Raw genomic sequence first — 26,533 nt, 5'->3', positions numbered from 1 at the left:
TCAACTAGAGTTTTAGGAATTTTTCCCCAATGATCTAACTTAAGAGAGATATCAACCATTAGGATTTGGATTTTTTTCATGGACTATCTGTCTCACATGCCAAAGACGTATGTACCGCACCCCTCCGTCTCCAAAGGGTTTCTAGGGATTTTTCCTTTGACTGAAAGCGCTTTTTGTTGCCACTGTTCAGTACACTCCCAGGACACCAACCTCGCAGCTGTGAGCCAGAGAAGGGATCCCTTTGCTCTCTCTTGCCTTTCTCCCCCTCTTACTCTCAGCCCTAGGGCTCCTGAGTTTTCCGCACGTGAATGGATTTTTCCGGCTGATTTCCAAAACCTTGCAGTATTTCAGAAAGCTGAGAGCGCCGGAAATCAGCGAACGAGCATCCACCCTCTCCGGGAGGCCGTGCGGCCCCCTGGGGATTCTCCTCCCCCGGTACAGCGGCCACCTCCCCGAGCTAGCTCGCGGGGCCGTCAGCGCCAGACTCGGAGGAGAGCCCGAGCCCCTTCTCCGCCTCCCCCTCGCAGCCCCTCACAGCCAGTAGCAGCGCTGCTGTCTTCCCACAGGGGGACTGAGAGGACGCTGGAGTCTGCAGCGCCCCCGCCCCCTCGCCTTTTCTTTCTTTCCTTGCTTTGGGATCCTGCTGCCGGAAATGGGAAGGTTCTGAGAAGAGAGAAGATCGAGGGACAGAAGCGCAGGGTTCCGAGGCGGCGCGCGAACAGAGCTGAAGGCACAACATCCCCGGCGTTGCCCGTGTTCGCTGGGGGCACCTCCCGGTCGTCGCTGGCCGGGATGTGAGGAAGGAAAGCCCTCAGCGCCTACCGCGCCTGAAGCCTGCCCTCGAAGGTGCCCCAAAGAAGGCACCGGGGGCCCGTCGCTGGAGCGCCTTTACCCGCAGCGCCGCGGGATAGGAGCGGTGAAGCGCTGGGGGCGCCGGCTCCCTTTCTTCCGAAAAAGCGCGCTGGGAACCATCGCCTTCCCGGCGCTTGGCACAACTCCGGGGCCAGGAGCGCGCCGCTAGACCGCGTGCCGCTTCCCGCGGGCTTACCCGGAGTAGGGCGCAGCTCCTGCCCGCCCGCACCCCCTGTAGCCCTAGCTTCCCCGGCACCTGCTCGGATCCCCACTCTCGGACGCTGAGCCTGGCGGTTCCCAGCCTCTGCAGCGCCCCCGGCCCCATGGAGAGCACAGCAGCCGCGGCTTCCTAAGTGCGGGCGCCGCAGCCGTCCAAGCTGCGCTCTGGGGTACCCCGGCTAGCCCCCCTCAGGGGCCGGAGGGGCGGCCCGGGCGTTCGAGAGGCCGGGGGAGGGTGCGCCATGAAGTCCGTGCTTTTCAGCCGCTTCTTCATCCTCCTGCCCTGGATCCTTATCGTCATCATCATGCTCGACGTGGACACGCGCAAGCCCGCGCCCCCGCTCACCCCGCGCCCCTACTTCTCTCCCTATATGGCGGGCCGCGGAGGAGCTCGGCTCCCGCTCCGCAAGGGCGGCCCCGAAAGCGGCCCGGGGCGCAGCTCCCAGAAGAGCAACGAGTCTGGGCCGCACCCGCCGCCGCAGCCTGAACCGCCGCTGCCCACGATCTATGCCATCACGCCCACCTACAGCCGCCCAGTTCAGAAAGCCGAGTTGACCCGCTTGGCCAATACATTCCGCCAGGTGGCGCAGCTGCACTGGATCCTAGTGGAGGACGCGGCGGCGCGCAGCGAGCTGGTGAGCCGCTTCCTGGCGCGGGCCGGGCTGCCGAGCACGCACCTACACGTGCCCACGCCGCGGCGCTACAAGCGGCCGGGGTTGCCGCGCGCCACCGAGCAGCGTAACGCTGGCCTTACCTGGCTGCGCCAGAGGCACCAGCACCAGCGCGCGCAGCCCGGCGTGCTCTTCTTCGCCGACGACGACAACACCTACAGTCTGGAGCTCTTCCAGGAGGTAGTGGCCGGCCCGCCCCAATCGGGGGGCGGGAGCGGGACGGGGCTTCGGGACCCTCCAGGCAGCTGCCTCTCACCCACTCGCACTTCGACTGCACTTTTAAATTTTCAGTTTTCCGTGGCCCATTGGGGATTCCTTGTGGAGCCGCTGCTCGTGGGCATCCCTCAGCCTCCGCTGGCCCTGGCGAGTTTACGCTGACCATGGGGGGTAGAGGGTGAGTGAGAGGACCACTGTGACAAAGGCAAAGTCTGGTCTGGGGCTTTGCTGCCCACCTGGGCCCCGAGATTGGCCGAGGGAATAGCACAGGTGAGGCGCGAGAATGATTTCCAGGAACTGGGCTCTGGCGGGTCTGAGGATGAAGCCCAGACAGGGAGGCGTGCTGCAGGAGGTCTCAGCCTCCTGGAGATCAGGGCGGGACCCAGCACAATTGAGGGGAGTGGAAGGGCTGGATGTGCTCCGAGGACTTTTCAGTGAATGCATGTGTGATTGAGCCTTACACCTATATAGAGAGGAAGGTGGAGAAGGTAAAAAAAATCAGCCTAGAAGCACATTTCTCTCATTGACTCCAATGACACGAAAATGGTTATTAGGAAAACACTGACTCCTGTGGGGGTCCTCCCTGCATTCCTTCCCCCGACCCCCATAAGGCCCTTTCTGACCCTGAAGATTACCACTTTTCCAAGAAAACCTTCTCTGGCAAAGAGCTGAGGTGATTCTGCCCCGTGGTTATGTCATTCCACAGCCCTAGGGATCAGGTGGGCTACCGGTCCCCTTTACCGACCTTTCTCTAAGGCATCCCTTTGGCAAGGTGTCCCGGCTCTCTTGCACCAGGTCTCTTGCACCCTGGCCTCCATGTCAGATCCTATGAGCAGCCCATCCCCTACTGCTGAGATGGCACATGCGTTCCCTTCAAAATGCACAGAGCCAGCAGGCACAGGGTTAGCACAGGTGTTGTTTCTTGTGGCTGGTATTTTGCTGTATATGTCTGTGTTCTGCAGTTAAGACTGGGTTGCGTGGTTTTGTTGGTTTCCTTTCTCCCCTTGCGGTTACAGCTGAAAGGAGCCTTTCTGGATTATTTGCTATCCCGCCAGGCAGCTGCCTTCCTTCACCCAAAATTCCTTGACATCTTGCTTCCATAAAATTCACACACCCCTCTCCGCAAGTAAACTGGGCATTTGGGAAATACTGTGTATGAGGTGGACACTGTGAACTCATAAAATAACCTGTGTCTAGTATCCCTACGGGAAACCCTGCTGGCGTAGTGGTTAAGTGCTATGGCCACTAACCAAAAAGTCGACAGTTTGAATCCAAAAGGGGCTTCTTGGAAGCTATGGGGGCAGTTCTACTCTGTCTTATAGGGTCGCTATGAGTCAGAATCGACTTGAAGGCAACAGGTTTTACCAGTAGTATCCTATACCCTAACCACCTCCCCCACACACTTATACCCTAATCTCTCAGCTTTGCTTTCTTAACCTCAAGATTTAGCTCCCCTGTACCCTTCCAGTTAAAATTTTCTGCCTCTGTGGCTTTTGAAACTTATTCCTTAAGGGCAACTGCAGCCTTCATTTTTATTTATTCTTTTCGCCTTCATGAATAAAGGAGCAGTAATTGTTCTCCATGTTTTACTATGCAGGACTTTCCATGTTTCTTCAGAGAAATAAATAACTTGGCATTTGTATGATATCTTTATTATACCCATGAATAGAGATACAATCTGAGTTTTTTAAAGTTGGCTTTCATGTAACTCCTGCTTGGATACCCCATCCCCCCAAAATAAGTGGCTTGTATTTTGAAGGAAAGACCTTTATATTTTAACGCACCATCATTTTATCCTAAAGTCTCTTTTTTTTCCCCCTTCCATAACTTGAAAGTTTCTTTTTCTTTGAAATGTGTAATCTTGTGTAGGTAAAGTAATGCACGTAATTCTCAGCCTCTTGGGGAACTGGATTGTAAATGGGGAATGGTTTTCCATTTCTTATAGCCCATTGGTGTGAAGTTAGATGAGTGGAAGGGTTGGCACATACAGGCAGTGAAACCGTTCAGAACACAGTCTTCCTTTGATGCTTCCTAAGCTGAAAGGAGAGCTTGTTGGTGGTGGATTTTAAGGGGCAGAAGAATCTCTGTAGGTTTTTTCTTTGGTTCGTTGGAGGGGGTGGGGGCAGGAGATGATAAGAGGAAGAGGAGGCAGTGTGGGGAGAAAAAATAGTATTGGCAAAGAGGAAATTATAAAGGGAAAAACATGAAAAACTTTCAAGACACTACAATTTTGTTCAATTGGAAGTAATGAAATAATCAAAATAAGCTTAAAAGCACGTACAACTTTTTTTTTATGGGGATGTGCCAAGTATACATAATACAGAAAAGAAAGTCTTTTGAAGTGTAATATTCATGACACACTTAGAATTTAAATTCTATGGGTTCTGGGTTATAGCTCCTTGAGGCCACTCCCAGACTGTAATTTCAGGACTAGTCCTTTTCTCCACCACTGCCCCTCCCCCAGCTCCAGTGTTGTTGGGCAGAATAGACACCTGTTCACCATGTATGTTAGTTGATACATTCAGTTTTCCTTTATACAACAGGTCCTTTTTCCTTGCATGGCAAGCAATATTGAACCCTCCAGAAAGTCAGATGAGTAGAATTTATGCATCCTTTGTCTTCTACAGTTTCCCGAATTTGAAGTTTGTTTTCCTTTAAACCCTTAGTTTATTAATGGGATGGTCTACTATACACTTATTCGGGGATTAATGGTTCCAAGTGGATTACAGTCGAGGCATTGCTTTCTTGGAGAAAACGTAGGACCAGATAAAACTTCTGAACACTGCAGCTCCTTGGGGCAAGGGAAGGATGCTAATCAGGGATTCTGTACGGCTATGGCGTGTATCTCAGCCCTTTATATTGTACACACACACAATTTAGTTTTTAAGTAATTCACAGTACCTATTTTTAAGGAAAGAAATGTCGCAAGTCAGACTTCATCTTTTATTCATAGTGCTTTTAATTTCCGTGGTTGATGTTAAAGTAGATAAAAGGAGGAAAATGAACCAGGTACAAATTAGCTCACTAAGTATTGGCTGCAAATGAAGGACCAAGGATGAGAGGCCTCCAAATAAAATTAAAGGCGCAACAGGCAATCCATGTTCAATTATTCCTCCATGGAACTGGAATGGTGCTTTCTTGTCTTGTCCCTAGAGGTAACTAATTTTCAGCCTGAACTTTCACCTGAGCTGTGCTGGGAAAGAAATGTTTGCATTGAACAATTCTACATTAACAGCCAAATGCACTTGCAAATGAAGCTCAGTGTGAGTCCTAGCAACAGAAATGGGACTGTCCCCCTTGAAGAAGGAGGTGGGAGAGTTTTTTCAGGTTTTAAGTATTTCAGCGCTACTGCTGCTCTTCCTCTGGCATTGATGGGTTTTTGCACTATGGATCACAGGTAATCCTGCCTGCCTGCACACCCTATTGATCTGGCTCTCTGGAAAAGCTTATTTGCAAAGGATTTAAGCAGCTTTAATACAAGCCACAACTACAGATAAATGTGACTTTCTATTTAGCCGTATTTTCAATAACACCATTGATCATATTTCTGTTCTTAACTAGAAAACCTTCAAAGCTTTCCTGAGTTTAAAGCAGGGCTTCAGACTGGTTCATTCAGGTTCAACCCCCTGCTGAAAATTTGCATTTCTACCCCAGATATACTGAATCACAATCTACAGTTTAACAAGGTCCCCAGGTGATTCTTTTGTATGATAAATGCTCTACAGTAGCACAGTGGGTCTCAAAATTTATCATACATTAAAATCTTATTGAGCTGTAGATCCTGATTCAGTATATCTGGGGTGGAAATGCAGCTTCTCAGCAGGGGTCGAACTGGACCGAACCAGTTCCAAAGCCTGGTTGGATTCAGGTGAAGCCGGTTTCCCCTTTGGAAATCAATTGTATTGAAAGGTTAAAAAATAGCACTTTCCAAGCAGGGAAAAACTTAAAATCTTAACTAGATTTAATGAGGTAAGACTGGAAGACAGACTGGCTCTGAGATACTTTAGAGACTCATGAGACTGCATCTTCAAAATATATAATTCTGGAAAGCAGTGAACTAAAAAGGTCCCTTGTTTCAGTTGTTTTTTTTTTTTGAGTGCTGTTAAGCTATTCGGAGCCCTGGTGATGCAGTGGTTAAGAGCTTGGCAGCTCACCAAAGGACTGGCAGTTCAAATCCATCACCTGCTCCTTAGAAACCCTATGGGGCAATTATACTCTGTCCTATAGGGTTGCTGTGAGCCGGAATCAACTGGACAGTAACAGATTTTTTGTTTGCGGGGGGGGGGGGTCTGGGAGCATGTTAATAGTCTTGTCATAGCTGTGATAAAATGTAAGCATTTTGTAAAAATGTATATATAAAACTACAGCCAGTTTGCTTAGGCTACAAACATTAAATCTATAGATTTTCTTTACTCTCCCTGGATGTACACTATTTGAATTATGGTTCATATATTGCCAGGTGGGAAACCCTAGGTTTTGCTTGATGGAACTCATCACAGCCAATAAACAAGAGGCTGAGGTGGGAGAGCAGAAAGGCACCTTTATTTTGTTTTGCAAGGAAAGAAACAGTCAGGGCTAGTGCCTCCAAGACTGCTTGGCGAGGGCTAGTGGACAAGCTACTTTTATAGGGCTGACAAACAAGATCATGTAACTCACATTAACAGCATTTCTGGTCATATTATGCAGGTGCAGTGGGGGCTACATGCTATTACATAGGTCGAATGTTCAAAAAATGGCAGCTAAACTCTATGTAGGGGCAGAGGAGTTAATATACATGAGGCACTTAGTGCTCTATAGGTCACCAAGAGGGTGCTGGGACTGGTCAAGACTGGTTCTAATCTGTTTTTGTGGCTCTCGGTGAGATAGTCAGTTCTTGGGAGAGGAAAACATCAAATGTTTAACAAAACGGTTCTAGCATGGCCCTCATATATTTGACCGAGTTTTCTTTGGAGACCTGCAGCTTTTATTTGGATTTTGAAATTTTAAGGGACCGGAAATAACAATTTGGGTTTAAAAGACATTTTCCCTTCAGCTTCTTCCTGTTATCTTTTCCATCATTCTTTTTTTCCCCAAACTACTTTTCACTGATTATTGTTTCTCATGAATAGGCACGAAGACATGTCCAGATTATTGTTTGGTGCAATGAAGGTTGTGTCCTTTAAACAGTTAGGCTTTTGTCTGCTTCTTAAAAACTGTAATGGGGGGGGCTCCATCTTCTTCTGTCCACTCCACTTGCCTCTAAATTACAAGATGGTAGGTTTTCTTTTGTGTGAATAGTAATGGAATAGTAATTGCTTTTAAGGCATGCTTCAAAAGGAAGATGGAAGAACCGTAGTCAATGGTCTTATTAACTATTCCAGGTGGTATTTGGGTAGTGCTTTTCTTTTGTACAGAATTTGATAATGCCCAGATATGTCTATTCAAACCTTTTGGACACTGATAGAATATTTGCTAAGTTTAACACATTAATGTATATTTGATCTGCATTGCTGTTGAAGCATGAAATATAACCATGAAGTGTTAAGTTTTGTGTGGTTCTCAAATTCCATCTAAAAAACACAAATTGTTATACTAGTCCATATGCAGATAGATAGACAGGTAGGTAGGTAGATTTAGAATAGATTTCCAATGGTTCCTGTGATTTCTAATTCATAAAAATAAAACTAAGATAATCCATTGTTCATGTCTGGTAGTGTTTGTTAACAATTTTAAATAATTTTTTTAAAGATGCCCTTTAACACTAATATAAGCAGAATAATAATTGGCAACAATTGAGCATTTTCTGTGGGCTGGTAGCTACCTTAGGGTTTTCCATGTATTGACTAGTCCTCACAACAACCCCTGAGGTAGGTACTAGTCCTGTCTTTTTTTTTTTTTTTTTCCATTCTATAGCAGATATTAGGTATGAATACAGTCCTTTGCTAAGTTGTTGTTAGTTGGCTGTTGAGTCAGTTCCGACTCATGGAGACCCCATATGTGCAGAGTAGAACTCCATAGGGTTTTCAGTGAGTACAGGGGATTTGAACAGGTACCACCTGAATCTAATATAATCATTTACTTCAGATTGGTATAATCAGAATTCCTGTTTTATAGTTGAATAGAAGCATTGGGAAGTAACTTCCAAAGGTCATTTAGGTGCTGTGTGGCAGAGATGGAATTTTGAACCCAAGTGCCCTGGTTGTGGGAGTCCCTGGACAGCAGAGTTAACATGCTCAACTGCTAAATGAAAGGTTGACTATTCGTAACCTACCCAGAGGCAATCGCTTCCTAAAGGTCACAGTCTTGAAAACCCTATGGAGAGCAGTTCTAATCTGCAACACATGGAGTCACCATGAGTCGGAACTGACCTGAAGGCAACTGGTTTCGTTTGTTTTTTGTTGTAGTTGTAAAGCCTATACTTTTAACTATCCTGAAGCTCGTCTCGTTTAACATACACCAAAAAAACACACAAACAAACCCATTGCCGCCAAGTCGATTCCAACTCATAGAGACCTTACAAGACAGAGTAGAACTGCCCCATAGGGTTTCCAAGAAGCAGCTAGTGGATTCGAACTCCTGGGCTTTTGGTGAGCAGACAATCTCTTAACCGTTGTGCCACCAGGGGTCCTTAACATATACACTCAAATGGAAATACAAAACCAAACTCACTGCTGTCGAGTCAATTCCCACTCATAGCGATACTACAATGACCATATAGGACAGAGTAGAACTGCCCCATAGAGTTTCCAAAGCTGTACATCTTTATGGAAGCAGACTAGGAAGAAAGGCCTGGTGATCTGCTTCCAAAAATTAGCCAATGATAACCTTTTGGATAACATAAGGACATCACGTTTGGTACAGTAACCCAGGAAAAAAAACAAAAACCCGGTGCCGTCAAGTCGATTCCAACTTAAAGCAACCCTGTAGGACAGAGCAGAACTGCCCCATAGAGTTTCCGAGGAGCGCCTGGCAAATTCGAACTGCCCACCCTTTGGTTAACAGCCGTAGCACTTAACCCTTACGCCACCAGAGTACAGTAACAGGTTAGTGAAAACGAGGGAAATCCTCAATGGGATGGATTGACAACAACAGTCACGACAATGGACTCACACATATCAAAGATCATGAAGGTGGTGCAGAACCAGGCAACGTTTTGTTTGGTTATACGTAGGGTTATCATGCGTCAGAGCTGACTTGACAAGTAAAAACATTTTAGCTTTGAACAGAGAGAGAGCATCCCAGCCCTCACAGATTGAGAGTCTGGACTAGATGCGCACACCACGATCAGTGTGTCTTGAGAGAAGTACGGGTGACTGGGAGCATATAACAGGAGCCCTGGTGGTACAGTGGTTTAAGTGCTGGGTTGCTAACTGAGAGGTCAGTGGTTTAAACCCACCAGCAACTCTGGGGAGAAAAATGCAGCAGTCTGTTTCCAAAAAGATTACAGCTTTGGAAACCCTATGGGACAGTTCTACTCTGTCTTATTGGGTCACTGTAAGTCAGAATCGACTGGGAAGCAAAGAGTTGTTTTTTTTTTTTTAGTGTAAAGCAGAGGCATCTAATGGAGTTATAGGAGTAGTTGTGGAAGAAGTGACATTTGCCGAGACCTGAAAGACAGTGAGACTTAGTCTGAATATAAACTCTACAAGGGCAGGAATTTTCTTTTGTTTACTGCTGTATCTCTAGTGCCCAGAGCAGTGCCTGGCATGCAGTAGGTACTCACTAAATATTTGTTCAATGAATGCATGGAGTACAGGATACTGAGAAGCTGAGGGCATCTATTACAGAACGAAACTGTTCCCAGAAGGGACCCCTGCATCGGGATTATCAGTCAGATAATAGTTTGGAAACTCATGCTGTATCTGGGATTATATTGATCCACTTTAAATAGTAACATAAAGATATATGTGACCCCTGCTCTGATTCTAGGAGCTTTCATGCTAAAAGGCATCACTATTAATGCCCATAAAATAGAGGAGGCAGTTGTGAGCCAGTTGAGTGTTAGGCCTCTTCCCAGTTGTGAAAGCCTGGAGGCTGATGGGATGCTTGGACAGGAACTTAAGAGGTAAACAGCCCCATGTTCAAATCCAGCTTCACCACTTAGTGGGTGCATGACACCGGCAAGGGTTGCTTGCCTTTTGTAATGGCCGTAAGTATTGAACTATAAGCAAGCCATGAATGTTAGTTATTTTCCCCTGTGAGTGACTACCCTTATTGAGAGGTAAACCAGATAGCTGCACTGTCTTGGTTGCCTGTATGCTTTTAAGTACTCTGGAACTGATATCTAGGTTGTGTTTCTTGGGAGGAGTGCCTGACTTTGACAAATTAGTCTTTACTCAGGTGAAACTACGTAAATTGGGTATTGCAATTATACCATTGGGTGTTACTAAAGTGATGAGTGAGAGGAGAGTTAAGTAGGGCTTGTCTAGAAAGAGCCCCAGGAGGAAGTGAGACATGAGAGAGTAAAAGAGCATCTAAAGGATGTTTTAGGTTGAGAGGAAGTAGAAGGATGTTCTCCTGTGGGCTTAAGAGGTCTGAGGCTGATTAATGAGTGTGTGAAAGCTAGAAAGTTGGCTTGCATGAAGCTCAGAACAGGATGCTAAACTTCCTGAAGGCACGGCCTGCGTGTGATTTTTAGTTGTTGTAGCTCTGGCCTACAGGGTCGCTATGAGTCAGAATTGACTCGACGGTACTGGGTTTTTGGGTCTGGGTAGCTCTGGCACTTAGGTGGACTTAGTGCATAGTAAGAGGTTCGTTTTGTTATTTCTGGCATGAACGAATGAATCAAAAAGATAGTATGCTACAAGGGAGAGGGCAGTGTAATAGAAATTAATTGAACTTGATCTTTAAGTGCATGATAAAAAGGAATAGTTTGATTTTTAAGGTCATTTTTTTTGCAATGGGAAGGTTATGGGTGTTTCTTTTTCCAGCCCCTATTGGAGGAAGCTGAGAGGAGCCTGTTCCCCAACCTTGCCTTGTATCCAGCCCCCTCCCAGCCTTACCTGGGATACACAACCACACCCACCCTTACCTGTTGCCATCCAGTCGATTCCGACTTAAAGTGACCCTAAAGGACAGAGTAGAACTGCCCCATAGGGTTTCCATGGAATGCCTGGTGGATTCGAACTGCCGGCCTTTTGGTGTAGCTCTTAACAGCTATGCCACCAGGGTTTCCAACAGTAAGCACCAAATAGGGCTGACCTTCAGCTGACTGGAGTTCGTTGGGAAGCTTGCTTTTCTTATTCCAAACATTATGTAAATTTTTTTTAATAAAAACATTCTAAAGGCTTTTTTTCCTGCCAGAATGGGGAAGATCCAACAGTTGGAGCGGGGGTGTGTGTGTGCGTGCGTTTGAGTATGAATACTCTGGAGAGAATCTTTCTTGGTCTGGTGGGGCTTGGTGGAGTGGTCCCCAACATTTGCTATTTACGTAATTCCTAAAAGGATTTTTTAAAAAATAATTACGTACCTTCTAGGATATTTTTCAGATTGACATCTAATTTTTTTTCATAATTTTAAATGCAAAGCATATAATTTCTAGTGTTATAAATATTGACATTTGTATAGGAAACAAGTATATCCAGGGGATTCTGTAACTACTATAGCAGTTTGATACTCACCATCATTTATTTAATAAACACACTTTCCTTAATTTGAAAGAAAAAGTGGAAATTTTATATTATTCCCTTTGAACTTTTCAGAATGTTATCCTAATGTAATATTTTGAGATTCAGGGTCACCTATTGATCCTCTTATCATAGTTATCTGCAATAAAAAAATATGCACATAGATAAAATTAAAAAAAAAATTTAATTCTTATGGCTGTAAACCTTTAAGTATTAAAAAATTCTTTGGGGATTGATTTAATGTTACAGTTGACAGTAAACAAGTAATCAAAACAGCAGATATGTTATAGAATTAGATAATTAACTATTAAGAATAAAATCTACATTTATTGGAAATTGATTTCTTAGTTACATGGATGGAGCTTTTTCGTTGATCATGTATTTTGTACTTACGAATGAATATTATTTATTGCTAAAAAGAGATAGGGCTCTTAGTATGAATTATGTTTATATTTTTGGTCTTAATCCATGTAAACTGCTGAGAAACCTTTCCTATATAAAGAAGTAGATAAGGATGGAAACCATTTTCGTTTAGCAATGTTCTGCAGTTTTTTTGAATTCCCAAGCTACGAGCTCAAAACAACATGGGGATCTCCTGCCAAAAATTATTTTAATGATTTATTGATGACATTAGGTCCCCTTCAATTTTGCTGATAGCAAATAATTAGAAACCTCCTGTCTCACAAAAGGATTTATTGCCCATTCATTGAAGACATTGACTTAATAAAGACACCAATATTTCTGATTACTTTTGTTTGGTGCCCCAGAGGTTTTATTACGGTGGGGCTGAGCATGTACTAAGATTCAGGATGGGGGAAAGGTTGGCCCATCTTCCATGAAGTGGGAGGAGGGCAATTATAAGAGGCAGAGGGAAGGCAGAACCTGCCCCTCTATCCAGGCAGGTCAGATTTAGGAAGGCTGGGGATCTGGGAATTTATTCCCTTAAAGCTATCTGTGCCCATATATTCCATGGACGGTCTTTGTGTACATGCAGGGACCAACTGTGCACCACAGTCTGAAAATTGCTGTTTTAGTAGAAAGAGCACTGAATTGGGAACTGGAAGATAAGGGCTTCAGGCCTAGCTAAGCCAAAGGCCTCCACCCCTGTGACTTCAGGGGAACTGACTAATATTTATTGATTTCTGTGTACCAGCCTCACCCTAGGCAGTTAGATGTATAAAACCCAAACCCAAACCCGTTGCCGTTGAGTCGACTCTGACTATAGTGACCCTATAGGACAGAGTAGAACTGCCCCATAGGGTTTCCGAGGCTGTAAATCTTTATGGAAGCAGACTGCCACTTCTTTCTCCCACGGAGCAGCTGGTGGGCTTGAACTGTCAACCTTTTGGTTAGGAGCCGAGTGTTTTAACTACTGCATCACCAGGATTGCTTTTAGATGTATGCTGCTGCTTAATTTTCATGTCTTTACAAATGAGGAAAAGCCCTGATACTCAGCTTTCTCACAGGGTATTATACAAAGGCATAGGGGTACATGTTTAAAAATAAATAACAGTTGGCATGGAGTCAGCTCTGACTTGTGGTCACCCCATATCTGTCATAGTACAACTGTACTCCATAGGGTTTTCGATGGCTGATTTTTCAGAGGTAGATCTCCAGGACTTTCTTCCAAGGTGCTTCTGGGTGGGCTTGAACCTGCAACCTTTTGGCTAGCAGCCAAATGCATTAACCATTTGTACTACTCAAGGACTCTATGGTGCAGAAGTATAGGAGCTTTGAAGCATGGGAGATTTGTACCACCCAGGGATCCTGATATAGGTATAAAGTGGGTAAATAGGGCAACTCCCCATCTAAGCATCTACTTCTCTCAGAAGTCAGTAGTGGGTTTACCAGGAGGAGCTGTGGAGAGGCTTCCCAGGGATCCTGATATAGGTATAAAGTGGGTAAATAGGGCAACTCCCCGTCTAAGCATCTACTTCTCTCAGAAGTCAGTAGTGGGTTTACCAGGAGGAGCTGTGGAGAGGCTTCAGAAGGCCAGGTGACACAAAAGCAGCTAGCGACCACAACCACTGCAATCCTGGCAGCCTTGTGGCCCCTAGACGATGTTCTGTTGGCCAGTGGGAAGGAGAATTTAAGTGTGGCCCATATGTGGACATGTTGTTTATTATCTAAGTAAACTTGGCATTGCAAGATTAAAATGCCAGTATCATTTTAAAAAGGTCAAATGACAGTTTGAGCATATTTTTATAACTTTGTAAAGTTCCTCAGCTACATCTGTTCATACTGGCGAAAGGGCTGGAAACATCACTGGGAAGTCTTTTCTATGAGGGAGCCATGGCCTTGCTTTGTAGACAGTCATCAGAATTGGTGTTTAGGGCTCATCCCTAATTGTTAAGTACTTTTGTTTTTCTTTTGTGGTTATATTAACTATTTGCCTATTACCTTTGTTTCCTGCTGTGCATACTGAAAAGACAGGTCTTATGGTTTTTGCCTTTTCTGGTCTTGGTTTCCTCCTTTGTTTTAAGATTAAAACAACAACAACAACAAAAAATTTAAGGTGATACTGTGCTTGTGGTTTCTGTGATCAGTGATTTGGGTTTTTACAGCAACTCGGGGGGTACACCTCTGAAAATCAGCTGGTTGTCCTGTAGATTAAAATTTAGGTGTTCGCTTAATTGACTCTTGTAAGTCCAATGACATTTAAAAGTAAATTCCTATTCTCAATTTGTTTTCTTGTTTTGTCTCTTTTCCCTAAATGTGAAGGGCAGCAGGGAGAAACAAAAATTAGTGTTCCTGTTAGGTTCTTTGTTGTTGTTATTGTGCTTTAAGTGAAAGTTTACAAATCAAGTCAGTCTCTCATACAAAACCTTGTATACACCTTGCTGTATACTCCTAGTTGCTCTCCCCCAGTGAGACAGCACACTCCTCTCCACCGTGTGTTTCCGTGTCCATTCAGCCAGCTTCTCTCCCCCTCGGCCGTCACATTCCTGTTAGGTTTTGATGAGTTGGTTTTGCTCTGTGTCCCGTATCTGAAAAATATTATACTACTAATAACCAGTTGCTGCTGAGTCAACTCCAACTCATAAAACCACATTTGTGTCAGAGTAGAATTGTGCTCCATGGTTTTCAATGGCCAATATATTGGAATTAGATCACCAGGCCTTTCTTCCGAGGCATCCTTGGGTGGACTTGAACCTCAGCTGAGTGTGTTAACCATTTACACAACCGAGGGACTCACTCCATACTACTAATAGGACTAAAAAAATCTATGACTGAGAAAACTTAATACATACACCAACATAAATAGTGTAGTGTACAAGAAAACATAGTGTAGCGTACAAGAAAAAAAATTTGTTCCGCAATACCATTTATATACATTTAAAATTCTGCACACACGGTATTATACATCTCACAAATACAATCACAAGTAAAATAATTTGAGATTCTCTGAATTGCGTTCCATAGAACAGTTTTGTTTGGTGAGATGTCTAAGCGTGATTTTAAATAACTTGACTCTTGTGCATGTTCAGCTCCAGGCCTGACCCCAAATATACATCAGAGACTAAACTTCTAAATCCTAAAACTTCATTGGCCGGCACCTCTATCCCAGACCTAGGTCTGTAGAATTTATCCTAGAAAGATTTAAAAAAAAAACCCAAACCCGTTGCCGTCGAGTTGAAGGTTTCCACCCTTTCCTTAATGTCAGGTCCCAGTGTCCAAGCCAAGGTTGGAGAGTCTTTGCCCAGCATAACATGGATGATAATGGTTGTCTTAGGGCTGCTGTAACAGAAATGCCACAAGTGGATGGCGTCTACAAACAGAAGTTTATTATCTCACAGTCTAGTAGGCTAGAAGTCTAAATTCAGGGTGTCAGCTCCAGGGGAAGGCTTTCTGTCTCTGTCGGCTCTGGAGGAAGATCCTTGTCATCAATCTTCACCTGGACTAGGAGCTTCTCATTACAGGAGCTCCCAGTTCAAAGGGTATGTGCTGCTTTCTTGGTGGTGTGAGATCGCCGTGTCTCTCTGCTCACTTCTCTCTTTTATATCTCAAAAGAGATTGATTTAAGACAACCATAGGGTTGCTAAACCCTGGTGGCATAGTGGTTAATTGCCACGGCTGCTAACCCAAGAATCAGCAGTTCAAATCCACCAGGCGCTCCTTGGAAACTCTATGGGGCAGTTCTACTCTGTCCTATAGGGTCGCTGTGAGTCGGAATCGACTTGAAGGCACTGGGTTTGGTTTTTGGTTTTTGGAATAGGGTTGCTATGAGTTGGAATCGACTCAATGGCAGTGGGTTTGGTGGGTTTTTTTGGGGAATCTTGTAGATCCAGTCCTGCCTCATTAATGTAACTGCTGCTAATCCCACCTCATTAACATCATAGAGGTAGGATTTACAGCATGTAGGAAAATCACATCAGATGACAAACTGGTGGACAATCACACAGTACAGGGAGTTATGGCCTAGCCAAGTTGACAGGTATTTTGGGGGACACAATTCAATCCATGGCAGTGGTCATGATGATGATGATGACAGTGATGACAGCAGGCACTTACATGGAACTTACTTATGTACCAGAACCTTTCTAAGCACTTCACATATTTTAACTCATCTAATCTTTGGAGCAACCCTATGAAATGGTGAAAATTAAAAGAAACCAAACTTGTTGCCATCAAGTCTGACTCATAGTGACCCTATATGACAGAGTAGAACTGCCCCATAGGGTTTCCAAGGCTGTAATCTTTATGGAAACAGACTGCCACATCTTTCTCCTGATGGGTTTTAGCAGCCAAGCACTTAACCACTGTGCCACAGAGATCCTTTGTGAAATAGTACTATAATATTATACCCATTTTTGTGTCAGCATTATTATTATGTAATCACAATGTAGTATAAACAGGTGTGAGAGCTTTACTGGCCTGAAGCCACGCAGCTAATTAACGGTGGAGCTGAGATTTGAATACAGGGAGTCAGGTTTACAGATTCAAGTTTTCACCTTGATTTTTCTCTCTTGTCTGTCTCTTAATTATTGTTTTTTTATTTCCTTCTTTTATTCTTTCTGATTTAATTTGCTCTTCTTTTTTTTTAGCTTCTTGAGAAAAAACTTAGGTTGCTGATTTTCTGCTTTTCTTCTTTTCTAATATATGCTTCCAAAAACTACTTGCCATTGAATTGATTCTAACTCATATTGAGTTTGTAGGACAGTAGAACTGCCCCATAGCGTTTCCAAAGCTGTAAATCTTTATTGTAAATGAAGCAGACTGCCACGTCTTTCTCCTGAGTGGTGGCTTGGAGGTTCGAACCACCGATCTTTTGGTTAGCAGCCGAGTGCTTAACCACTGCACCACCAGGGCTCCCTCAATATATGCTGAAAGCTGTACAATTCCCTATAAGACTATTTCAGCTCCATCCCACAAATTTTTATTTTAAAACAAAATTTAAGATGATGTATTTTCGTATTGTTCACTTTAAAGTATTTTCTCATTTCCATTGATTTATTTTTATATCTTTTTTTTACAATTTTACTAAATAATTCATAGGTTAATTAAAAGTGTGTTGCTTAAATTCCAGATATTTCGGGATTTTCTTTCATCTTTGGTTCAGAATTCTAGTTTAATTCTGTTGTGGTCAGAAGTTTAGTTTCACTCAGTCAAAATTTATTAAGATTTGCTTTATGTCCCAGCATATGATCGATTTTGGTAAATGTTCCGTGTGCACCTAAAAAGAATGTTTATTCTGTAGTTGTGGAATCTAGTGCTCTGTAAATGTCAGTTAGGATAGGGGTTGTTCAAATCTTCTATATTTCTTCTGATGTTTAGTCTGCTTCTGCTACCCAGTACTAAGAGAACTGTGTTAACTATTTCTGACTGTGACTGTAGATTTTTCTTTTTCTTTTTAGAACCCTTTTTTTTTGCTTTATGTATTTTGAAGTTATGCTATCTGGTACATAAACATTTACATTTCTTATATTTTCTTGAAAATATACCCTCTTATCGTTTTCAAATATCCCTCTTTATCTCTGATAATCTCTTGGTTTTGAAGGCTACTTTGTCTGCTATTAATACAGCCACAGTAGTTTTCTAATACTTAATGTTTGCATGGTGTATCTTTTCCCATCCTTTTATCTTCATCCTATCTCTGCTCTTATATTTAAAGTGTGTCTCTTGTAAATAACATATCATTGGCTCTGGCTTCTTACCCATTTTGCTTTTCTGATATTCTTTTCCCAAGGTAAGTAGTTAATAATCTGTAAACAAAGCATTATTTAAATAAAACTTGCTGTGAATCTTATACTGAGTAGATAGCTTCTGCATAACTTTTATGAATTGGTTTTTGGAATTAGGTTTTCTTTCAAGTCAGAAGCACCGTGTCTGTACTCTGGGCGTAAGTAAAGGCTGCTGTGGAAACTGAAAGGTTGGTCATGATTACTTTGTAAAATAGCCTCTGCTGAGTCTACACCCAGAGTCTGCTTATTGCTCTAGGCAAAGTTCTGTCATGTTTGGAGGACTTCTATCATTTTTATATTTTCTGGAAGTATTTAATTACTACTATAATTCTTTTTTTTATAATTTTAGACGGTTCCTCCCATTTCTCTTTTATTCATGTGTCATACATTCTGAGTATATCTTTCACACAAATCCAAAGAGAGCCTGAGAATTTTTTTCCTTTCTTTTGGATTTCATGTACAGAGATAGAGCTAATCATACTCCCCAGTTATAACCTACTATTCACATTGGCCTTTGCGTTTTTCCTCCTTGTTCTGTTCATTTCCTTTTTTCCTTAGCCTCAGGTATCTATTCTAATAGGCGTGCTGTGGATTATTTGTGTGTGTGCTTGGGAAATGTGTAATGCTTTGTATACATTATTTTAAATGCACATAAGTGACATTGTGGAATAGATTTTTTCTTATTTCTTTTCCCCTGCTGAACTATGTTTTTAAGATCTGTTCATGTTGCTCTGTGTACTTCTAGTCCATTGCTTCTAACTGTGCAGTTTTTCTTCAAATTGGAATTCCCATGAATGTACTTTTTATTTTGGAAATTAGAATTTGCCATAAGGTATTTCTCTGCATTTAATACCATAGCACTCTAAGCCCTATGTCTTCGAGTTGATTATAGGACAGAGCAGAACTGCCCCACAGGGTTTCTAAGGAGCAGCTGGTAGATTCGAACTGCTGCCCTTCTGGTTAGCAGCTGAATTCTAACCACTGTGCCACCAGGGCTCCTCTGTTGAACCAGGTCTCCATAAATGTGAATCTACACAGACAGGACCAGTACCTCTAGCTCCTAAGACCAACTCTCTAGGGAAGACATCCTTGGTGCCCCTGGCCTTCTTCTTCATTCAAGTACACATCCTTGTTAGGTCCTTAATTTTCATAAAATCATACCACACCCTTCCCTTGGTTAAAGCGTTTACAACCCTACAGTAAAGTAACAGCCCAGAGTAGCTTTGTCCTCAGGAGCTGTCGCGCAGGAGCTCCATGTTGGGCCTGGAAGTGAAAAATTCTTTATATTATTGAGACTCCTGGTCCAGAAACATGGCAAGTATAACAAAAAGGAAGGCTTTGGCTACAAGTTATAAAACCCCAGTTTGAATTGTCTTAAATAACAAGCACATTTATTATCTTATTATATTAGTAGAATAATTAATACTGGCTGTTGCAACAGGCAAACCTTGACATCTTTAGAGGCTTAAGCAGTAAAAGTTTATTAGTTCGTCCTGTAAAGTCTGACAGGGGTTGGCAACTCTCCTGGAAAGACTTCCTCCATTAGTGACTCAGAGATCCCAGGGTTTCCATCTTGTCACTATGCCATCTGCAGCACATTACATCCAAGGTCGCTGTAGCAAGAGAAGAGAGCTCTGGTGGATTACACAGGCTGTATATAAGAACTAGGCTTAGAAGTGGCTTATATCACTTTGCTCATGTTCCACTGTCCAAAAAATAAGTCAGATGACCCCATCCTAACTGTAAAGGGATTCCTTCAATGTTTTGCTCCAGCCCTACCTGTTGCCTTCGAATCATAGCGACCCTATAGGATGGAGTAGAGCTGCCCCATAGGATTTCCAAGGAGAAACTGGTGGATTCAAACTGCTGTCCTTTTGGTTAGCAGCTAAGCTCTTAACCACTGCACCACCAGGGCTCCCCTTCAACCCTAGTAAAGGGAAAAGCTGTGGTGAATGAGGAGCCATATTCCAGGTTGGCTGATTCAACGACTCAGTGATGTCATCAGGGACCAAGAGTCTTTCCATCTGTCTCTACTCTGCCATCCTCAGAAATCAGCTTTGTTCTTAGGCTGAAAGGTGACTGCTGCAGTTCCAGCCATTGTATCCAGCCATGGCAAGATGCTGAGGTATAAAGCGTCTCTCCTCTGAAATGTCTTTCTTTGAAGTAAGGGGACCTTTTGCAGAAGCTACCCAGCACACTTCCTCTGATGACCGGAACTTCCAACACCCAAAGCAATCACTGATAAGTCAGGGTTTACCCCTGGCATTGGTAGAGAACCCCTCTCTCCTCAGTCATGTGGAGGGCTGGTCACTATCTGAACCAAACTGGGGCTCAGACAATAAGGAAAAGAATGGGTATTGAGCAGGCAACCAACCGCATGTGCCTCAGTCTCTCACTTGTGCACATTGTTTACGCCGCTTAGTAAGGTTTGTGATTTTCTTCATACACTTCTGGCACTCTTCTCAGTAAGTTTATGCCTAGCATTACACATTTCCTCTTTCTATTGTAATGCTATTTTTCATTATATTTGCTGGTGTATAGGAAAGCTATTGATTTTTTCACTCACGTCTGTTCAGTTTTCATGTATCTATGTATCTCTGTAAATTGCCTTAAATCCTTTTTGGAGTAATATTAGATGTTAATTAAATAAACTGGGAAAGAAACCTAGAGGTAGAAAGCTCTTAAATGGATCAGAGGATAGGGATGAAGAGTAGAAAGCAAAGAACAGTTTGTTAGATTCCATTTCTTTGAAAAGACAGCTTACCTCTCATTGCCTGGGGGAAAAAGGGGGGCTTTCTGGAGGAAAGAGTCCATGTGTTTTCCACAAAACCTGTTTTAAGAGAATGTTCTCTGTGTGTATTAGAGTGAAGGGTTGGTGTGAAGGGTGTTGATCCCTTTAATGTCGCGGAATATTATACCAGATACTTCAGCTGTATGATTATAAACAACATTCTTTTAAGAATATCGAGTGCTTTGAAAGCATGTTTTCCCTTTTTCTTCCTGAGAAGAATAGGAAATGGATAGATGTTCATATAGGGAAATTAAACAACAGAAAAGAAGTAATTTGAATCTCATCATGTGGTCATAGTTCAGAGCAAACTAGAGCACAGGTCTTTGGGGTCTTTACTCAAATTCAGGAAATAGGGCAAGGTCAGGTCCACCATCCCTGTAGTGATTGCTGACACCTCTGAAGTAGTGATGAAAAGGAGTTGTATAAACAAGTGTATGCCCCCAGCCCCTCTCTCTACACACCCAGCTCCAGGAGACATATTCTGATACCATGTTGGGTTTTTTTTTTTTTTAAAGAAGGAAAGGCATTATTATGCTTTCAAGTCAGTGGTGTTCATTTGTAACTTTTTTGAGGTGTGGATTAGCTTCTTTATATTTGAGTTTGCCTATTTTTTTTTTATTAGTTAAAAAATCTAGTGCACTCATAAGACCTGCCGTCAGATGCCGGGCAAGAGCTCCAGGTTCCCATACCCAGTAAACAATACAGTTGGACAAACACATCAGTGTAGTGCTGGACTCACCACCACAGAGGTGATAGATAATATGCACTCTGCCATGAAGGAACTCGGGACGCTTGGAGTGTTTTGGGGAATGTGTAACAGAAGAGTCAGACTTTAAAGGGAGCGACAGCTTAGAAGATTGGAATATGTTACACCTACTAATTTGTAGAAGTTTTCTGTAAACCTAACTATACATTTGATTTTATATAGTTTTCCTTTTTGATATCCAAGTAAAGATTAACATAGATAGAGATAGACAGCCGCTGTCACGGTGATTCTGACTTACGGAGACCTTACGTACAATAGAACGAAACATTGCATCATCTTCACGATCACTATCGTGTTTGAACCCATCGTTGTGGCTGTTGTACTAATCCATCTGTCCTAGGGTCTCCCTCACTGGCCCGCTACAAAATTAGCACAGTCATTAGCAGTTAATTATATTCATATTTTCAGTAAACATCAGATTATACTAAGTGTACAGACTTATACAAGGGATAGTGGAATACACGAAGGCTATTTGGCTTTTCTAGAAGGAGTGTATTTAACTTTGATAGCAGGGGAGTGGATAGGCTTGTGTAGGGTGAGGGGACCGTTAAAGTAACAACCCTGTTCTCTTGTCCTTGTATATTGTCACGATAGTATTATACTCCAAGGCTTGGATTCTTCAGTACAATGGCAGCTACTTTCCAAGAAGCCTTAAGAAAAATAGAAATTTGAATAGTTGGTAGGTTTGACCATGGTAGGTTCACACAAAAAATACTGCATTTGGCTGTTTGGTCCCCCCCTTGGCCATTTGTTTCCTCATAATTATATACAGGCCAAGCCCTTTTGGCAAGGACATCACATTGGTGATATTATCTTCCTACTGCAACCAGTGAGGAGGCACATGTTATCAGGTCTGATAACACCAAGCTTGCCCATTTGGTTAAGGTAACCCAACCCAGTGCCGGTGGTTACCCCCAAATCTCCCCACTATGAAGGCACATTTTGCTTTTGAATTTATCGATAACCTATGGGGTGATACTTTGAGACGATGTGCATATATCATTTTACTGCAGCTTTACCCAGGAGTGCCGGCATCCAGTGATGATTCTTGCCTGAACTAGCTGTTACATTGGGGACTATAAAATGGTGATTTTTTGTGTTCTATCATTCCTTCTGTACTTGTTAGCTGGCATTTTTCTTAGGGAACAGATTCCTTTCCACCACCATGCTCTTCATATAACTGTGGACTTGTGGATCCTTTGTTTCCCCAGTATGTTTTAATCTGTCACTGCCATTCTTTTTTTTTTTTGAGTTGTACTTTAGATGAAGGTTTACAGAACAAATTAATTTCTCCTTATACAATTAATACAATATTGTTTTGTGACATTGTTTGTCAACCTCACGGCATGTCAACACTCTCCCCTTTTCAACCTTGGGTTCCCTGTTACCAGCTTTCCTGTTCCCTCCTGCCTTCTTATCCTTGCCCCTGTGCTGTTGTGCCCATTTAGTCTCGTTTTGTTTTATGGACCTGTCTAATTTTTGGCTGAAGGGTGAACATCAGGAGTGACTTACTACTGAGTTAAAAGGGCCTCTGGGTGCCATACTCTCAGGATTTCTCCAGTTTCTGTTAGACCAGTAAGTCTGGTCTTCTTCTGTGAGTTAGAATTTTGTTCTACATTTTTCTCCAGTTCTGTCCAGGACCCTCTGTTGTGATCCCTGTCAGAGTAGTCAGTGGTGGTAGCTGGGCACCATTTAGTTGTGCTGGACTCAGTCTGGTGGAGGCTGTGGTAATTGTGGTCTGTTAGTCCTTTGGAATAATCTTTGCCTTGTGTCTTTAGTTTTCTTCATTCTCTCTTGTTCCAGACAGGGTGGGACCAGTGGAGTATCTTAGATGGCTGCTCACAAGCTTTTAAGACCCCAGACGCTACTTACCAAAGTAGAATGTAGAACATTTTCTTTATAAATTATGTTCTACCAGTTGAGGTAGATGTCCCCCGAGACCATGGTCCCTAGCCTTCAGGCCAGTAATTAGGTTCCTCAGGGAATTTGGATGTGTCTATGAAGCTTCCATGACCTTGCCTTGGTCAAGTTGTGCTGACTTCCCCAATATTCTGTACTGTCTTCACCAAAGTTACTGCTTATCTGATGGCATTGCTACTCTTTTTGATGCTCGAGTTGTTCACAGATTGGCCAGCGACCCTTTACACCAGCTTCTGTCTTCACTGAATGTGTCCTTGTTTGTCTTTGAGAACTTCCTTGCTTTTTGGCACAAGACATTCAAGGCTCATCTTGTATTTTCCCAGTGCCAGACCTAGAACCAGCCATTTCTCCAAGGATCCCTGGTTCCATTTGTGGAGAATGGTATTTACAAACCAAGATTTGGGAGCTAAATGTATTTGTTTCTACTTGAGTATTATTTTTTCTAAGCTCTTTCAACCATAAATTCATATTGAAACTTATAAATTATTTTTTTAGCTTAAAATCGAACTTATTGAGGTACAATTTACCTACAATAAAATGTACCCATTATAAGTGCAGAGATTGCTGCATTTCGACAAATGCTTATACTCTTGTAACTGTCACTGTCATGCCCCTTTCTGCAGTCAATCTTCCCGATTTATGGCCCCAGGGAACCACTGATCTACTTTCTATCATAATAGATTAATCTGCTTATTCTAAAATTTCATGTAAGTAGAATCATACAATGCATACTGTCATACAGTAGTCCTTTGGCTCCTTTTGTTCATCATAACATTTTGGGATTGATCAGTGTTGTTCATTACTTTTTGTTGCTTAGTAGTAATATATTGCATGGCTGTGTGACAGTTTTATTCATTTACAAGTTGATATACATTTGGGCCATTTTGAGTTTATAGCTTTATGAATAAAGTTAGTGTGAACATTCAGATACAAGTTTTTATATGGGTATGTGCTTTTATTTCTCTTGGGTAAATACCTAGGAGGGCATTTCTGGGTCATAAGAATATATTTTTAACTTTATAAGAAACTGTCAAGTTGTTTTCCAAAGTGGTTGTATCATTTTACACTCCTACTAGGAATGTATAAGAGATCCAATTGCACTACGTCCTCATCAACACTTGGTATTGTCAGTCTTTGAATTTTAGCCATTCTAATTGGTGTGTTCTGGTATCTCATTGTGATTTTAATTTCCATTTGTATATGATGTAGACCATCTTTTCATGTGCCCATATATCTTCTTTGATGAAGTGCCCATTTTTGAGTTTGGGTTATCTTTTTCTTGAGCTGTTTAAGGATTCAATATATTCTGGATAAAAGTCTTTCATCAGATATATGTATTAACATATTTTCTGTCAGTCTGTAGCTTGCTTTTAAATTTTCTTAACGGAGTAAGAACTTTATTTTGATGAAGGCCAATTTATAATTTTTTTTTTTAGTGTTTATTTTCTAATGTCTTATTTAAGGAATTTTTACCTACCCTAAAGTCTCAAAGGTTTCTCCTACAAATTTTGTAAATTTAGCGTTTGTATTTAGATCAATGATTCCATTTTGAGTTAATTTTTTTAATAGCGTGAGATATAGGGGTTGAGGTGGTAGTGTTGTTTTAACATGAATGTCTATGTGTTCCACCACTTTGTTTTTGAAAAGATTATCCTTTATTATCCTTTCCCCCATTGAACTGCCTTGTCTCTGAGTTGGAATTGACTCGATGGCACCATACAACAACAACAACTTAGTCAAAAATCAATCGGCCATATGTGAGAGGGACTGTTTCTGGACTCCCTAATCTTATCTGTTTATCTACTTGTCCGTCTTTAACGCTAATACCACACTGTCTTGTTTACTGTAACTTTATGATAAGCAGAGCCTAAGCCAACCACCCCCCGCTCCCCCCGCCACACACACCCTGACAGTCTGTACTGGGATTCACAAATTCACATGCTATCAGGCAGGTAACATAAACATGTAAGCAGCATTACATTATTTGTATTAAAACCTAAAGGGCTGGAATGTCAACATGGTTTATTGTCATTTAAGATGTTAAAAATCATGTCCCTTTCCCATATATATCTTCTGGTTCTTATTAATAGTTTATTTCTAATGGTGTGTTATAGTTTTTATACACGTACTTTCTAGGAACATTTCTCTCCATGCATGTAACGTTGTTCCCTTCCAGTTTTCTTGAAATGCATGGCCCGTTTAGTCTCTCTTTGAGTTTTCCACTTTGGGGAGAGGAATATCTCCCCTGACAGCACCAGCTCTAGTAATGAATGGTGATTGAGGTGCAGACTCAATATTGAAGTTGTGATGGGGAATGGGGAAATGGGAGGACTGTGGCCATCAGAGGAGGGTGGGAGCTGCTGAAAGGGGCATAGCCTCTCTTTGCCACTGTAGCCATAATGGAATGCTGACCCAGTTTGCCATAGTTTCAGGGAGGACAAAAATCTTGATTTGTATGTGAAATCTTTGGATTTTAACATGCCTCAATTTAAAACACAAAAACTCTATGCACAACAAATCAGACTTTCCTGTAGGGCCACATGTGATCACATACTCCAGCTTGTGACCTTAGGTTTGCACAATAAAGAAGAGCAAAAATTGAGTGAAAAATTGACCCCAGGCTAGAGAATAAGTCTGCATCAATACCTGACAGGGATGGGTAGACATGGAATGATTGCCTTAGGCACTTTTGAAATGGCTTTTTTTTTTTTTTTTAAAATGACAGTCTTTATTTTTAGAACAGTTTTAGATTTACAGAACAATTGAGACTATGGGGAATTCTATATATAGATACACCCCACATCCAGTTTCCCATATTATTTCCATTTTATATTAGTATGGTACCTGTGTTATAATTAATGAGCCAATATTATTAACTAAAGTCTAGATTTCATTCACATTTCCTTAGGTTTTCCCTAATGCCCTTTTTCTGTTGCAGGATTCCATCCAGGATACCATATTACATTTAGTCCTCATGTCTCCTTAGGCTCCTGGTGGCTAATGGTTTCTCAGATTTTTCTTGTTTTTGATAACCTTGACAGTTTTGAGGAAAATTGTGTCACGCATATTGTGGGTTGCCTCTATTGGAATTTATCTGCTGTTTCTCTCATGATTAGACTGTAGCTATGGGTTTAGGAGAGGAAGATCACAGAGGTAAAGTGCCATTTTCAGCTCATCCAGGGTACATACTATCAACATTATTTATTTTGTTGCTCAAGTTGTTTCAGTTTTGGCCATTGGGAGTTCTTTCACTTGGCTGTGTCTCTTTGATATACCTCCATCGATGTGGGCTAGTTTGTTTTTTGCCTTTT

At 42.3% G+C, this 26,533-nt stretch overlaps 1 protein-coding gene across 1 annotated transcript in view; it reads left to right on the top strand.

The window, feature by feature from the left end:
* The first annotated feature begins 1,313 nt into the window (after positions 1 to 1,313).
* Positions 1,314 to 26,533, top strand: part of B3GAT2 (beta-1,3-glucuronyltransferase 2) — a 50,454-nt gene continuing 25,234 nt past the window's right edge. Inside the window, exon 1 of the mRNA XM_023544477.2 lies at positions 1,314 to 1,922. Within this exon, the coding sequence (XP_023400245.1) occupies positions 1,314 to 1,922 (609 nt within the window). The remainder of the gene's footprint in view (positions 1,923 to 26,533) is intronic.

The sequence above is a fragment of the Loxodonta africana genome, chromosome 1 (assembly GCF_030014295.1).
Source record: "Loxodonta africana isolate mLoxAfr1 chromosome 1, mLoxAfr1.hap2, whole genome shotgun sequence".
Taxonomy (NCBI): domain Eukaryota; kingdom Metazoa; phylum Chordata; class Mammalia; order Proboscidea; family Elephantidae; genus Loxodonta; species Loxodonta africana.
This window is presented reverse-complemented; position numbering and strand designations above follow the sequence as displayed.